General features: G+C 34.7%; 1 protein-coding gene across 1 annotated transcript; it reads right to left on the bottom strand.

Moving 5' to 3' along the window:
* Window positions 1-6,412: 6,412 nt before the first annotated feature.
* LOC139891474 (probable serine/threonine-protein kinase PBL15) lies at window positions 6,413-16,279 on the bottom strand. The gene is made up of 6 exons (XM_071874441.1): window positions 15,917-16,279; window positions 15,378-15,513; window positions 15,160-15,296; window positions 14,870-14,993; window positions 14,343-14,680; window positions 6,413-6,427 (listed from the first exon to the last, which is right to left on the bottom strand). Exons 1-6 carry the CDS (start codon window positions 16,277-16,279, stop codon window positions 6,413-6,415), a joined length of 1,113 nt encoding a protein of 370 aa, XP_071730542.1.
* Between the last annotated feature and the right edge of the window lie 580 nt (window positions 16,280-16,859).

Raw genomic sequence — 16,859 nt, 5'->3', positions numbered from 1 at the left:
CTCCCCTTGGGGTGTTCGGCCGAGTTTGGTGTGAGGTGGGCCCCATGGTGGGCCAAACTTGTTAAATTTTTAAAGTCTTATGGCCCGAAAGCCCGTACAAATCCCGAAACGCGAAAACGCACTTACGCGATTAAAAATTCGGAAAGATAACAAACGCGCGACGAAAAATAAATATAAATACACTATATAATAATATGATCTTAAAATATCATATTTAAAATATTTAGGATTTAAATGTCCCAAAAACTCGACCGTTGGTTTGAAAACCAAAAATATTCGCCGGATGGAAATCCGCGAGACGTAGAAACGTATAAATTAAAATATGAATACAAATATTCACATAACACATAATAACTAATATATACATATTATTACAAATAATAATAATATAGGTCATTGAAATGACGTGGCACACTAACAGTTAACGATCGTTAAATAATTAACTGAAAAAGATAACGGAAAAAGTAGGGTCGTGACAAGTAGTAACCAAAGTATCATACGAACTGGGAAGAGAGGTAAGAAGAATAAGGGCCTTATCTTCTTCCTCAATATTAACCTCAACTTTTGCAAGTTGATCCACCAGACCATTAAACACGTTCATGTGTTCAATGATATTCCCGCCTTCCTCCATCTTCAACCGATAAAGATCACGCTTCAAGTTCAGCTTTGTGGTCATATTCTTTCCAAGATATAACTTCTCGAGGGCCACCCACAACCCCGTTGCGGTTGTCTCGCCACTAACATTATTAATGATCTTATCACTGATGGATAGGCGAATGGTACTGACACATCTTTCCTCGATGTCATTTCAATCGTCATCCGTCATCTTTTCTGGCTTTCCGTCCTTTTTACCCTTCAATGGCTTTGCCAAGCCATGTTGAACCAGCCAATCCTTCACCCTTGCTTGCCACAAGGTGAAATTCCCGGTTCCATCAAATGGCTCCACCTTAATGAAATGTCCCGTTCTTATTGATTAAAAACGTTCCATATTAATTGATTTCGTTGCGAGGTTTTGACCTCTATATGAGACGTTTTTCAAAGACTGCATTCATTTTTAAAACAAACCATAACCTTTATTTCATAAATAAAGGTTCAAAAAGCTTTACGTAGATTATCAAATAATGATAATCTAAAATATCCTGTTTACACACGACCATTACATAATGGTTTACAATACAAATATGTTACATCGAAATCAGTTTCTTGAATGCAGTTTTTACACAATATCATACAAACATGAACTCCAAATCTTGTCCTTATTTTAGTATGCAACAGCGGAAGCTCTTAGTATTCACCTGAGAATAAACATGCTTTAAACGTCAAAAAAATGTTGGTGAGTTATAGGTTTAACCTATATATATCAAATCGTAACAATAGACCACAAGATTTCATATTTCAATACACATCCCATACATAGAGATAAAAATCATTCATATGGTGAACACCTGGTAACCGACATTAACAAGATGCATATATAAGAATATCCCCATCATTCCGAGACACCCTTCGGATATGATATAAATTTCGAAGTACTAAAGCATCCGGTACTTTGGATGTGGTTTGTTAGGCCCAATAGATCTATCTTTAGGATTCGCGTCAATTAGGGTGTCTGTTCCCTAATTCTTAGATTACCAGACTTAATAAAAAGGGGCATATTCGATTTCGATAATTCAACCATAGAATGTAGTTTCACGTACTTGTGTCTATTTTGTAAATCATTTATAAAACCTGCATGTATTCTCATCCCAAAAATATTAGATTTTAAAAGTGGGACTATAACTCACTTTCACAGATTTTTACTTCGTCGGGAAGTAAGACTTGGCCACTGGTTGATTCACGAACCTATAACAATGTATACATATATATCAAAGTATGTTCAAAATATATTTACAACGCTTTTAATATATTTTGATGTTTTAAGTTTATTAAGTCAGCTGTCCTAGTTAGTAACCTACAACTAGTTGTCCACAGTTAGATGTACAGAAATAAATCGATAAATATTATCTTGAATCAATCCACGACCCAGTGTATACGTATCTCAGTATTGATCACAACTTAAACTATATATATTTTGGAATCAACCTCAACCCTGTATAGCTAACTCCAACATTCACATATAGAGTGTCTATGGTTGTTCCGAAATATATATAGATGTGTCGACATGATAGTTCGAAACATTGTATACGTGTCTATGGTATCTCAAGATTACATAATATACAATACAAGTTGATTAAGTTATGGTTGGAATAGATTTGTTACCAATTTTCACGTAGCTAAAATGAGAAAAATTATCCAATCTTGTTTTACCCATAACTTCTTCATTTTAAATCCGTTTTGAGTGAATCAAATTGCTATGGTTTCATATTGAACTATATTTTATGAATCTAAACAGAAAAAGTATAGGTTTATAGTAGGAAAAATAAGTTACAAGTCATTTTTGTAAAGGTAGTCATTTCAGTCGAAAGAACGACGTCTAGATGACCATTTTAGAAAACATACTTCCACTTTGAGTTTAACCATAATTTTTGGATATAGTTTCATGTTCTTAATAAAAATAATTTTCTCAGAATAACAACCATTAAATCAAAGTTTATCATAGTTTTTAATTAACTAACCCAAAATAGCCCGTGGTGTTACTACAACGGCGTAAATCCGGTTTTACGGTGTTTTTCGTGTTTCCAGGTTTTAAATCATTAAGTTAGCATATCATATAGATATAGAACATGTGTTTAGTTGATTTTAAAAGTCAAGTTAGAAGGATTAACTTTTATTTGCGAACAAGTTTAGAATTAACTAAACTATGTTCTAGTGATTACAAGTTTAAACCTTCGAATAAGATAGCTTTATATGTATGAATCGAATGATGTTATGAACATCATTACTACCTCAAGTTCCTTGGATAAACCTACTGGAAATGAGAAAAATAGATCTAGCTTCATAGGATCCTTGGATGGCTTGAAAGTTCTTGAAGCAGAATCATGACACGAAAACAATTTCAAGTAAGATTTCCACTCGAAATAAGATTGTTATAGTTATAGAAATTGAATTAAAGTTTGAATATGATTATTACCTTGTATTAGAAAGATAACCTACTGTAAGTAATAAAAGTTTCTTGATCTTGGATGATTATTTGGAATGGATTTAGAAAACTTGGAAGTAAACTTGCAATCTTGGAAGTATTCTTGATTTTATGAAACTAGAACTTTTGGAATTTATGAAGAACACTTGGAACTTGAAGATAGAACTTGAGAGAGATCAATTAGATGAATAAAATTGAAGAATGAAAGTGTTTTTAGGTGTTTTTGGTCGTTGGTGTATGGATTAGATATAAAGGATATGTAATTTTGTTTTCATGTAAATAAGTCATGAATGATTACTCATATTTTTGTAATTTTATGAGATATTTCATGCTAGTTGCCAAATGATGGCTCCCACATGTGTTAGGTGACTCACATGGGCTGCTAAGAGCTGATCATTGGAGTGTATATACCAATAGTACATACATCTAAAAGCTGTGTATTGTACGAGTACGAATACGGGTGCATACGAGTAGAATTGTTGATGAAACTGAACGAGGATGTAATTGTAAGCATTTTTGTTAAGTAGAAGTATTTTGATAAGTATCTTGAAGTCTTTCAAAAGTGTATGAATACATATTAAAACACTACATGTATATACATTTTAACTGAGTCGTTAAGTCATCGTTAGTCGTTACATGTAAACGTTGTTTTGAAACCTTTAGGTTAACGATCTTGTTGAATGTTGTTAACCCATTGTTTATTATAACAAATGAGATGTTAAATTGTTATATTATCATGATATTATGATATATAATATATCTTAGTATGATATATATACAGTTAAATGTCGTTACAACGATAATCGTTACATATATGTCTCGTTTCGAAATCATTAAGTTAGTAGTCTTATTTTTACATATGTATTTCATTGTTAATACACTTAATAATATATTTACTTATAATTTAACATAATTAACCAAGTGTATCAATATCTTAATATGATTCATATGTACCTAGTAAGACGTTGTTATAACGATAATCGTTATATATATCGTTTTCGAGTTTCTTAAATTAATAGTCTCATTTTTATGTATATAACGCATTGTTAAAATACCTAATGAGATACATACTTATAATAAAATCATGTTAACTATATATATAACCATATATATGTCATCATATAGTTTTTACAAGTTTTAACGTTCGTGAATCACCGATCAACTTGGGTGGTCAATTGTCTATATGAAACCTATTTCAATTAATCAAGTCTTAACAAGTTTGATTGCTTAACATGTTGGAAACACTTAATCATATAAATAACAATTTCATTTAATATATATATAAACATGGAAAAGTTCGGGTCACTACAGTACCTACCCGTTAAATAAATTTCGTCCCGAAATTTTAAGCAGTTGGAGGTGTTGACGTATCTTCTGGAAATAAATGCGGGTATTTCTTCTTCATCTGATCTTCACGCTCCCAGGTGAACTCGGGTCCTCTACGAGCATTCCATCGAACCTTAACAATCGGTATCTTGTTTTGTTTAAGTCTCTTAACCTCACGATCCATTATTTCGACGGGTTCTTCAATGAATTGAAGTTTTTCATTGATTTGGATTTTGTCCAACGGAATAGTGAGATCTTCTTTAGCAAAACATTTCTTCAAATTTGAGAGGTGAAAAGTGTTATGTACAGCCGCAAGTTGTTGAGGTAGCTCCAGTTGGTAAGCTACTGGTCCGACACGATCTATAATCTTGAATGGTCCAATGTACCTTGGATTTAGTTTCCCCCGTTTACCAAATCGAACAACGCCTTTCCAAGGTGAAACCTTAAGCATGACCATTTCTCCAATTTCAAACTCTAAATCTTTTCTTTTACTGTCCGCGTAGCTCTTTTGTCGACTCTGGGCGGTTTTCAATCTTTGTTGAATTTGGATGATTTTCTCGGTAGTTTCTTGTATTATCTCCGGACCCGTAATCTGTCTATCCCCCACTTCACTCCAACAAATCGGAGACCTGCACTTTCTACCATAAAGTGCTTCAAACGGCGCCATCTCAATACTTGAATGATAGCTGTTGTTGTAGAAAGATTCTGCTAAAGGTAGATGTCGATCCCAACTGTTTCCGAAATCAATAACACAAGTTCGTAGCATGTCTTCAAGTGTTTGTATCGTCCTTTCGCTCTGCCCATTAGTTTGTGGATGATAGGCAGTACTCATGTCTAGACGAGTTCCCAATGCTTGCTGTAATGTCTGCCAGAATCTTGAAATAAATCTGCCATCCCTATCAGAGATAATAGAGATTGGTATTCCATGTCTGGAGACGACTTCCTTCAAATACAGTCGTGCTAACTTCTCCATCTTGTCATCTTCTCTTATTGGCAGGAAGTGTGCTGACTTGGTGAGATGATCAACTATTACCCAAATAGTATCATAACCACTTGCAGTCCTTGGCAATTTAGTAATGAAATCCATGGTAATGTTTTCCCATTTCCATTCCGGGATTTCAGGTTGTTGTAGTAGACCTGATGGTTTCTGATGTTCAGCTTTGACCTTAGAACACGTCAAATATTCTCCTACATATTTAGCAATATCGGCTTTCATGCCTGGCCACCAAAAATGTTTCTTAAGATCCTTGTACATCTTCCCCGTTCCAGGATGTATTGAGTATCTGGTTTTATGAGCTTCTCTAAGTACCATTTCTCTCATATCTCCAAATTTTGGTACCCAAATTCTTTCAGCCCTATACCGGGTTCTGTCTTCCCGAATATTAAGATGCTTCTCCGATCCTTTGGGTATTTCATCCTTTAAATTTCCCTCTTTTAAAACTCCTTGTTGCGCCTCCTTTATTTGAATAGTAAGGTTAGTGTGAATCATTATATTCATAGATTTTACTCGAATGGGTTCTCTGTCCTTTCTGCTCAAGGCGTCGGCTACAACATTTGCCTTCCCCGGGTGGTAACGAATCTCAAAGTCGTAATCATTCAACAATTCAATCCACCTACGCTGCCTCATATTCAGTTGTTTCTGATTAAATATGTGTTGAAGACTTTTGTGGTCGGTATATATAATACTTTTGACCACATATAAGTAGTGCCTCCAAGTCTTTAATGCAAAAACAACCGCGCCTAATTCCAAATCATGCGTCGTATAATTTTGCTCGTGAATCTTCAATTGTCTAGACGCATAAGCAATCACCTTCGTCTGTTGCATTAATACACAACCGAGACCTTGCTTTGATGCGTCACAATAAATCACAAAATCATCATTCCCTTCAGGCAATGACAATATAGGTGCCGTAGTTAGCTTTTTCTTCAATAATTGAAACGCCTTCTCTTGTTCATCCTTCCATTCAAATTTCTTCCCTTTATGCGTTAATGCAGTCAAGGGTTTTGCTATTTTGGAGAAATCTTGGATGAATCTTCTGTAGTAACCAGCCAATCCTAAAAATTGACGTATATGCTTCGGAGTTTTTGGGGTTTCCCACTTTTCAACGGTTTCGATCTTTGCCGGGTCCACCTGGATACCTTCTTTGTTCACTATGTGACCGAGGAATTGAACTTCTTCCAACCAAAATGCACACTTTGAAAACTTAGCGTACAGTTTTTCTTTTCTCAATACTTCTAGCACTTTTCTCAAATGTTCTTCGTGCTATTGATCATTCTTTGAGTAAATAAGTATGTCATCGATGAAAACAATGACAAACTTGTCAAGATATGGCCCACACACTCAGTTCATAAGGTCCATGAACACAGCTGGTGCGTTAGTCAATCCAAACGGCATAACCATAAACTCGTAATGACCATAACGCGTCTTAAAAGCAGTTTTTGGAATATCATCCTCCTTTACTCGCATTTGATGATATCCAGAACGTAAATCGATCTTCGAATAAACCGACGAGCCTTGTAGTTGATCAAATAAGTCGTCAATTCTCGGCAGTGGATAACGGTTTTTGATGGTAAGTTTGTTCAACTCTCTGTAGTCAATACACAACCTAAATGTACCATCCTTCTTCTTGACAAACAAAACAGGAGCTCCCCATGGTGATGTGCTTGGTCGAATGAAATCACGTTCTAATAGTTCTTGCAGTTGGCTTTGCAGTTCTTTCATCTCGCTGGGTGCGAGTCTATAAGGAGCACGAGCTATTGGTGCAGCTCCTGGTACAAGATCTATTTGAAATTCAACAGATCGATGTGGAGGTAGTCCTGGTAATTCTTTCGGAAATACATCAGGAAATTCTTTTGCGACAGGAACATCATTGATGCTCTTTTATTCAGTTTGTACTTTCTCGACGTGTGCTAGAACAGCATAGCAACCTTTTCTTATTAGTTTTTGTGCCTTCAAATTACTAATAAGATGTAGCTTCATGTTGCCCTTTTCTTCGTACACCATTAAGGGTTCTCCTTCTTCTCGTACAATGCGAATTGCATTTTTATAACATACGATCTCTGCTTTCACCTTCTTCAGCCAGTCCATGCCAACTATTACATCAAAACTCCCTAACTCTACTGGTATCAAATCAATCTTAAATATTTCGCTACCCAGTTCAATTTTTCGATTCCGGCATATATTATCTGCTGAAATTAATTTACCGTTTGCTAATCCGAGTAAAAATTTACTATCCAACGGCGTCAATGGACAACTTAATTTAGCACAAAAATCTCTACTCATATAGCTTCTATCCGCACCCGAATCAAATAAAACGTAAGCAGATTTATTGTCAATAAGAAACGTACCCGTAACAAGCTCCGGGTCTTCCTGTGCCTCTGCCGCATTAATATTGAAAACTCTTCCGCGGCCTTGTCCCTTCGTGTTCTCCTGGTTTGGGCAATTTCTAATAATGTGGCCCGGTTTTCCACATTTATAACAAACTACATTGGCATAACTTGCTCCGAAACTACTTGCTCCGCCATTACTCGTTCCGACACCATTTGTTCCTTTCGTTCTGTTAACCCCTGGTCCATAGACCTCACACTTCGCCGCGCTATGACCATTTCTTTTACACTTGTTGCAAAATTTGGTGCAGAACCCCGAGCGATACTTTTCACACCTTTGGCATAGCTGCTTCTGATTGTTGTTGTTGTTGCAGTTGTTATTGTTGTTGGGATGATTATTGTAGTTGCTGTTGTTGTTGTTGTTGTTGTTGTTGTTGTTGTTGTTGTTGTTGTTGTTGTTGGGCCGTTTGTTGTAGTTGCGATTGATGTTGCGATTGTTGGGATAATTGTTACGATTATTATTGTAATTGCTGTTGTTGTTGTATTGGTGATTCTTATCACCGTTTTCCTCCCACTTTCTTTTGACTTGCTTCACATTGGCCTCTTCAGCCGTCTGTTCTTTAATTCTTTCCTCAATCTGGTTCACTAGTTTGTGAGCCATTCTACATGCCTGTTGTATGGAGGCGGGCTCGTGTGAACTTATATCTTCTTGGATTCTTTCCGGTAATCCTTTCACAAACGCGTCGATCTTCTCTTCCTCATCTTCGAACACTCCTGGACACAATAGGCACAATTCTGTGAATCGTCTTTCGTACGTGGTAATATCAAATCCTTACTTTCGTAACCCTCTAAGTTCCGTCTTGAGCTTATTGACCTCGGTTCTGGGACGGTACTTCTCGTTCATCAAGTGCTTGAATGCTGACCACGGTAGTGCGTACGCATCATCTTGTCCCACTTGCTCTAGATAGGTATTCCACCATGTTAACGCAGAACCTATGAAGGTATGCGTAGCGTACTTCACTTTGTCCTCTTCAGTACACTTACTTATGACAAACACCGATTCGACCTTCTCGGTCCACCGTTTCAATCCGATCGGTCCTTTGGTTCCATCAAATTCCAAAGGTTTGCAGGCAGTGAATTCTTTGTAGGTGCATCCTACACGATTTCCTGTACTGCTAGATCCAAGGTTATTGTTGGTATGTAGTGCAGCCTGTACTGCGGCTATGTTTGAAGCTAGAAAAGTATGGAATTCCTCTTCATTCATATTCACGGTGTGTCGAGTAGTCGGTGCCATTTCCTTCAAAATAGTCAAATGGAACAAGTTAATCATACAGAATATTAAGAGTAGTTAATAGTATTTCGTAGCATAATATGAACTCATTTATAAAAGCTTTTTCTTCATATTAGCGTTTTATAAGTTTAAATTCGGGTAGTACCTACCCGTTAAGTTCATACTTAGTAGCTAATATACAATTCAACTACTACAATTCTATATGAAAAACTGATTATAATAATATTTCGCGTTCAAACTTTTATACAATATTTTACAAACTTACAATACCGCTTATTTTACATAAAGCATGAAATATAGCACACAATAACTTTGATACAAGATAGTTGTGAAGATAATTCTAGCTAGTACACAAGTTGTTCAGCAAAGGCAATAAAGACACGTAATTCATACGTCCAGAAACAAGTCATGCATTCTGGTTTTACTAGGACTACTTCCCATCCTTGGTCTTGTGGAACATAACTGTTATGGCCGTTGATAAGACAGCGTGTTGTAACGTCGTCAAAGGGACGAGGGTTACGTAATGACCAACAGTCTCGTAATAACCTAAAAACCTCATTTCTTACCCCAATTACCGACTCCGTCACTTGTGGGAACGTTTTGTTTAATAGTTGTAGCCCGATGTTCTTTTTCTCACTTTGGTGAGAAGCGAACATTACTAACCCGTAAGCATAGCATGCTTCTTTATGTTGTATGTTAGCCGCTTTTTCTAAATCATGAAGTCCTATATTAGGATACATTGAGTCAAAATAATTTCTTAACCCGTTGCGTAAAATAGCATTTGGGTTCCCCGCAATATATGCGTCAAAGTAAACACATCGTAACTTATGGGTTTCCCAATGTGATATCCCCCATCTTTCAAACGAAAGTCTCTTATAAACCAAGACATTCTTGGAACGTTCTTCGAATGTCTTACAAACTGATTTCGCCGTAAATAGTTGTGCCGAAGAATTCTGACCGACTCTAGACAAGATTTCATCAATCATGTCTCCGGGTAGGTCTCTTAAAATATTGCGTTATCTATCCATTTTGTGTTTTTATACTGTAAAATAGACAAGAGTTAGATTCATAAAAAAATACTTATTAATACAAGCAATTTTTACATATATCATAAAGCATAAGCACACTATATTACATATATTACACCACACGAATACAACTATCTTATTCCGACTCGCTCGTTTCTTCTTCTTCGGTTTGGGTTCGTTTTGCCAAGTTTCTAGGGATATATGATGTTCCCCTAATACGAGCTGTCGTTTTCCACAACAGTTTAGAAAAACCTGGTGGTTTAGAGGTTCCCGGGTCATTGTTACAACTTAAGGGCTTCGGGGGTTGACGATACATATAAAGTTCATCGGGGTTGGAATTAGATTTCTCTATTTTTATGCCCTTTCCCTTATTATTTTCTTTTACCTTTTTAAATTCAGTTGGGGTAATTTCTATAATATCATCGGAATTCTTGTCGGAATCCGATTCATCTGAGAATTGGTAATCCTTCCAATATTTTGCTTCCTTGGCGAAAACACCATTGACCATAATTAATCTTGGTCGGTTGGTTGAGGATTTTCTTTTACTTAACCGTTTTATTATTTCCCCCACCGGTTCTATTTCCTCCTCCGGTTCCTCCTCTTCCGGTTCTGATTCTTCTTCCGGTTCTGATTCTTCTTCCGGTTCTTCTTCGGGAACTTGTGAATCAGTCCAATATATATTCGACTCTTCGTTATTATTAGGTGAGTCAATGAGATTTGTGCTAGAGGTAGACATCTATCACACAATATCAAACATGTTAAGAGATTAATATATCACATAATATATACATGTTAATAATATATAGTTTCCAACAAAAATGTTAAGCAATCATTTTTAAAGAAAACACGGTCGAAGTCCAGACTCACTAATGCATCCTAACAAACTCGATAAGACACACTAATGCAAATTTTCTGGTTCTCTAAGACCAACACTCTGATACCAACTGAAATGTCCCGTTTTTATTGATTAAAAACGTTCCATATTAATTGATTTCGTTGCGAGGTTTTGACCTCTATATGAGACATTTTTCAAAGACTGCATTCATTTTTAAAACAAACCATAACCTTTATTTCATAAATAAAGGTTCAAAAAGCTTTACGTAGATTATCAAATAATGATAATCTAAAATATCCTGTTTACACACGACCATTACATAATGGTTTACAATACAAATTTGTTACATCGAAATCAGTTTCTTGAATGCAGTTTTTACACAATATCATACAAACATGGACTCCAAATCTTGTCCTTATTTTAGTATGCAATAGCGGAAGCTCTTAGTATTCACCTGAGAATAAACATGCTTTAAACGTCAACAAAAATGTTGGTGAGTTATAGGTTTAACCTATATATATCAAATCGTAACAATAGACCACAAGATTTCATATTTCAATACACATCCCATACATAGAGATAAAAATCATTCATATGGTGAACACCTGGTAACCGACATTAACAAAGATTTCTTGAGGTTGGATGATCACCTTACAAGATTGGAAGTGAGCTAGCAAACTTGAAAGTATTCTTGATTTTATGTAACTAGAACTTGTAGAATATATGAAGAACACTTAGAACTTGAAGATAGAACTTGAGAGAGATCAATTAGATGAAGAAAATTGAAGAATGAAAGTGTTTGTAGGTATTTTTGGTCGTTGGTGTATGGATTAGATATAAAGGATATGTAATTTTGTTTTCATGTAAATAAGTCATGAATGATTACTCATATTTTTGTAATTTTATGAGATATTTCATGCTAGTTGCCAAATGATGGCTTCCACATGTGTTAGGTGACTCACATGGGATGCTAAGAGCTGATCATTGGAGTGTATATACCAATAGTACATGCATCTAAAAGCTGTGTATTGTACGAGTACGAATACGGGTGCATACGAGTAGAATTGTTGATGAAACTGAACGAGGATGTAATTGTAAGCATTTTTGTTAAGTAGAAGTATTTTGATAAGTGTCTTGAAGTCTTTCAAAAGTGTATGAATATATATTAAAATACTACATGTATATACATTTTAACTGAGTCGTTAAGTCATCGTTAGTCGTTACATGTAAACGTTGTTTTGAAACCTTTAGGTTAACGATCTTGTTGAATGTTGTTAACCCATTGTTTATTATAACAAATGAGATGTTAAATTGTTATATTATCATGATATTATGATATATAATATATCTTAGTATGATATATATACAGTTAAATGTCGTTACAACGATAATCGTTACATATATGTCTCGTTTCGAAATCATTAAGTTAGTAGTCTTATTTTTACATATGTATTTCATTGTTAATACACTTAATAATATATTTACTTATCATTTAACATAATTAACCAAGTGTATCAATATCTTAATATGATTCATATGTACCTAGTAAGACGTTGTTATAACGATAATCGTTATATATATCGTTTTCGAGTTTCTTAAATTAATAGTCTCATTTTTATGTATATAACTCATTGTTAAAATACCTAATGAGATACATACTTATAATAAAATCATGTTAACTATATATATAACATATATATGTCATCGTATAGTTTTTACAAGTTTTAACGTTCGTGAATCACCGATCAACTTGGGTGGTCAATTGTCTATATGAAACCTATTTCAATTAATCAAGTCTTAACAAGTTTGATTGCTTAACATGTTGAAAACACTTAATCATGTAAATAACAATTTCATTTAATATATATATAAACATGGAAAAGTTCGGGTCACTACACTTAAACTGCATACCGCTATTTCCCGCCATCTCAAACCAAAAGATATCCGATAAACCTGGATACGCTCTGATACCACTTGTTATGAAAACTTGTTTGACGCACCCACACTAGCGGAAGCGAGGATATAATTGTTTTAGATAAACTTGCGAGAAATAATATAAAGCAAAATAAAGTAACTGATAACACAACGATTTAACGTGGTTCGGCAAAACCCTGCCTACGTCCACCCCCAATAGTCTCCTTTATTCTTATAATATAAAAGAACCCGTTACAAGAAAAAGTCCACTACGAGTTAACCCAAACCCAAGCCCCTTAGATTTTAGTATAAAATCTAAGTTTCTCGTAAACTCTTTTACACTCTTTACAAGAATAAACTCTTAATTATATCCTCACAAATAACACTCTCGTTGATATATGAATCAACTATGTTCTTCTAATTTGTGATACCAATTCTACTCTGCATGAACCTCTACTTATACATGCACATATACATGTGAAAACATGAAATGAAATTGAGCCTTCTTTGACCTGGAAACCTTGTACGTTCGTTTTGTAAGAAGCAAAAAACCAATTTTGCCAAATCTATTTACTAATTAGTCTCCCATGCAAAAAACCAACTTGTACATGTATGCCTACCTCCATGTGAAATTAAAGAGACGTACACAAGTTTCACTTTTCTTTTCAATTGACTTCAACAAAGTTAGGCAACTATAATTAAAAATAGAAAACCACTTGTTTAGCATGCAAATTCCAATTTGACAATTAAATGTTTGTCAATTATTTGGACTCCATCCAACACTAACAATATGGACAAGCAAGTTTAAGTTTAGTAATACAAATGGCTTCAAATATATCCACCTTATTATAAATGTAGTCTCGGATACCCGTGAATAAATCCATTTATCCGATGGTTAGTAAGTAAACGGGGACCCGAATATCCGTAGGGAAATCCGAAACCCGATGGTTACTACATAAATGGGGACCCGCCGAGTATGGGACCGAGTTTCTTAATCGGGTTTGAGACTGGAATTACCTAAACCCGGCCCAAACTCGACCCGATGTCATCCCTTAGTTATACTTATTTCATCTTCATTTCAAAATTAATAACCCCTAAATATAATTCACACTTATTTCATAATTAAGATCCCTTCTCCCAAATTTCATAATCAAATGACGGACGGACTACAATTTAATTACATTACATTTTAGAGTCCCGATGTAAAATTAAAGTTCAAGGACTACGTGTAATTTTGTCTTACTAAGAGACAAAACAAAACACGATAAAAGTGGTTGTAAATTCATGAACTCACATATTTGTCAAAATTTAAATGCATATATAATATATAAATAACTTATTATATAAGCTTTTGTACATAAGTAGTAGCACATGTTCATTTTCATTCAAACATTCTTAATACCTTCATTATTTATTCACTCATTATCCTTTAGATTTTATGGTATTAACAGGAGTCTGTTTCCAATATATGCGACCACCATTCATTTCTTTTCTTCCATTAGGATTGAAAACCGCATTTCTTGCAGTCTTGTGCGTTGTTGCGGGCCACTGCCCGCAACTAATAGCCATGTCCTTTAAGTTTTGGAGGCCTTCAAGTGTTTCAATGATTTCAGTCATTTTGGGCCTATCTTTTGGGTTCAAACTCACACAATATAGAGCTAAAAGAGCCATCTCCTTGGTTCCCCTGACTGAATATTGCCCTGCCAACTTTGGGTCAATTATGCAACGTAATCTTCGTGTACTAGTCAAGTACGGTTTAACCCAATCCACAAGATATTGTTCACTTTTGGGCCTAGTTCTGTCCATTGCCCTTTTGCCGGTCAGTAGTTCTAGCAACACCACTCCAAAACTGTATATGTCGCTCTTTGTGGTTAAATGGCCTACAATTTACATTTACTACAATTATCAGTACATTACTGATAGTTTATGCATAGGTAATACATAACCTTACAAAGCCAGAAATAACTAATAACTTCATTTTTTATTTTATTTTTGGTTTTTAGATATCAAATAATATTAAATCATGCTGAACCAAACAGGTTTATTTGAGCTATAGGTGAGAGTAATACCAGTATTGATATATTCAGGTGCTGCATAACCATAAGTACCCATAACTCTAGTAGTAACATGAGTGTTGGATCCTTCTGGGCCCATTGTTGCCAGCCCAAAATCTGATAACTTTGCATTGAAGTCCTGCAAAATTAATAAAGGAACTAAATATTTCTAGTACTATAAAGTTGTGGAGTTACAATTATAAAAATTCATATAACATTGATCTATTTATTTTTCTTTTTGTTTTTAGTTGTTATATGTTATATGTTATATGATATATGATGTTATAAAGGATATATAAGCATACAGAATCAAGTAAGATGTTAGAAGTCTTGAAATCGCGATATATGACAGGCTTGTCAGCACCATGCAAGAACGCGAGCCCTTTGGCTGCACCTATCGCGATCTTTAATCTGTTTCCCCATGGTAGGCAAACCGAGATCCCTGTTTAACAGCCATTAGTGCTTAATTTACAACAAATATGTTATTTTAAAACTTATGCGAAAAAATTATATATGTGTTTACTCTTGAACAAATGATTTTCCAAACTTCCACGAGGCATGAACTCGTATACAAGGAGTCTTTCTTCTTCTTCACAACAATATCCAATCAGTTTTACTAAGTTTGGATGCCTAAGTTGCCCAAGAAATATCACTTCCGCCTTCAATGATATCCAAAAACAAACAAAGTATATGATCACTGGATAACACTCATGTAAGAACATTCTTATACTTAAAAAATAGTAAGACTAACTATTTAACTCAATATGTATCCGGATTTCATATAATGAATGTGTTTGCATCCACAATATGTGTCCGAATTCATATAATAGGTGTGTTTTCATCTAAAATATGTATCCGAATTTCATATAATGGATGTGTTTGCATCCAATAATGTATCCATATTAAACAAAACTATATATGTGTGACATTGTTATTCTTACCGAATCTTAAATAAGAATGTTTTTATGTGACTTCACCTCTATGGTCACTTGTATATATATTTTAAGATATTTTAATATAATAACAGCATCATATATATAGTTAAACAGTGAAATTACTTACAAGCCATTCGCGATGTCCTTGCAACCCTTCAATGTCAAGAAGCTTAACTGCAACAGCTTGAGCCTTCAACCCTGTCCTCATGTTATCATCCACATAGCCTTTATGGACCGTACCAAAACCACCTTCTCCAAGCAAGAAATTGCTTGAAAAATTTTGAGTTATCGCTTTCAACTCACTAAGTTTAAAGTCAAACAAATCAGGACCAAAAGTATGGGCTATGTCTTCGTTTATACGTACAGAAGAAGAATGACTAATGTCAGAGAACGAAATGTGTCTAAACGACGGTGAAGGTGTCACATTCTTTGAATAATCGGATGCAAGAGACGAAGAAGTCTTACACCTATTAAACTTGTCGAAGACCATATGGTCTTCAACAGAACAACAGTTTGCTATAAAAGGTTGCCAAGATCTCGATTTCGAAGAGGTTTTCATTTTTAATAATGAATGTTATGGTATTGAATGGAGAATGAATTGTAGGAGTATAAGTATTGGTCTTAGAGGATTTATTTAGGGGCAAATAGTTTATATTTGTGTAACAACTCCTCAACCACTATATGTTAAATTTGGGTGTTTTGTTGTAATGCTTTAGAAATGGGGTAGTGTTTAAGTTGCTTATTTTGGCATTTAGGTGATGTCTACATGTAAAAGTAGACCATGGATATTGTGTGCATTTGGTACTATTTGATTTGTGTGATAAATTGATGAAAAAAGCCATGTTGGTTCATATGTAGGGTGACGACCCACTTCAAATGTCAATAAGAATGAGATCTGATGTGTTGACATTTGTGCTAATATTTTTGCTAAGGTGCTAAAAATTTGCTGAGGATAGTATAAAATCTTGAGTTAAAACTAAAAAGTTTACATTTTATTTATGCATATTATTAAGTTATTATTTTAAATGATGTTTGCTATCTCAAATGGGTCTAAATACTTAAAGTTAACA

The sequence above is a fragment of the Rutidosis leptorrhynchoides genome, chromosome 2, assembly GCF_046630445.1.
Source record: "Rutidosis leptorrhynchoides isolate AG116_Rl617_1_P2 chromosome 2, CSIRO_AGI_Rlap_v1, whole genome shotgun sequence".
NCBI lineage: Eukaryota > Viridiplantae > Streptophyta > Magnoliopsida > Asterales > Asteraceae > Rutidosis > Rutidosis leptorrhynchoides.
The sequence above is the reverse complement of the archived record's forward strand: the minus strand, read 5'-3'. Positions and strand labels throughout refer to the sequence as shown.

Coding starts and splice junctions, on each gene's coding strand:
- LOC139891474 (XM_071874441.1), bottom strand. CDS start 16,279: ATGGTCTTCGACAAGTTTAATAGGTGTAAGACTTCTTCGTCTCTTGCA. Junction 15,297..15,377: donor GGAAAATCATTTGTTCAAGA/GTAAACACATAT, acceptor GCTGTTAAACAG/GGATCTCGGTTTGCCTACCA. Junction 14,681..14,869: donor ACCTGAATATATCAATACTG/GTATTACTCTCA, acceptor TGTAAATTGTAG/GCCATTTAACCACAAAGAGC.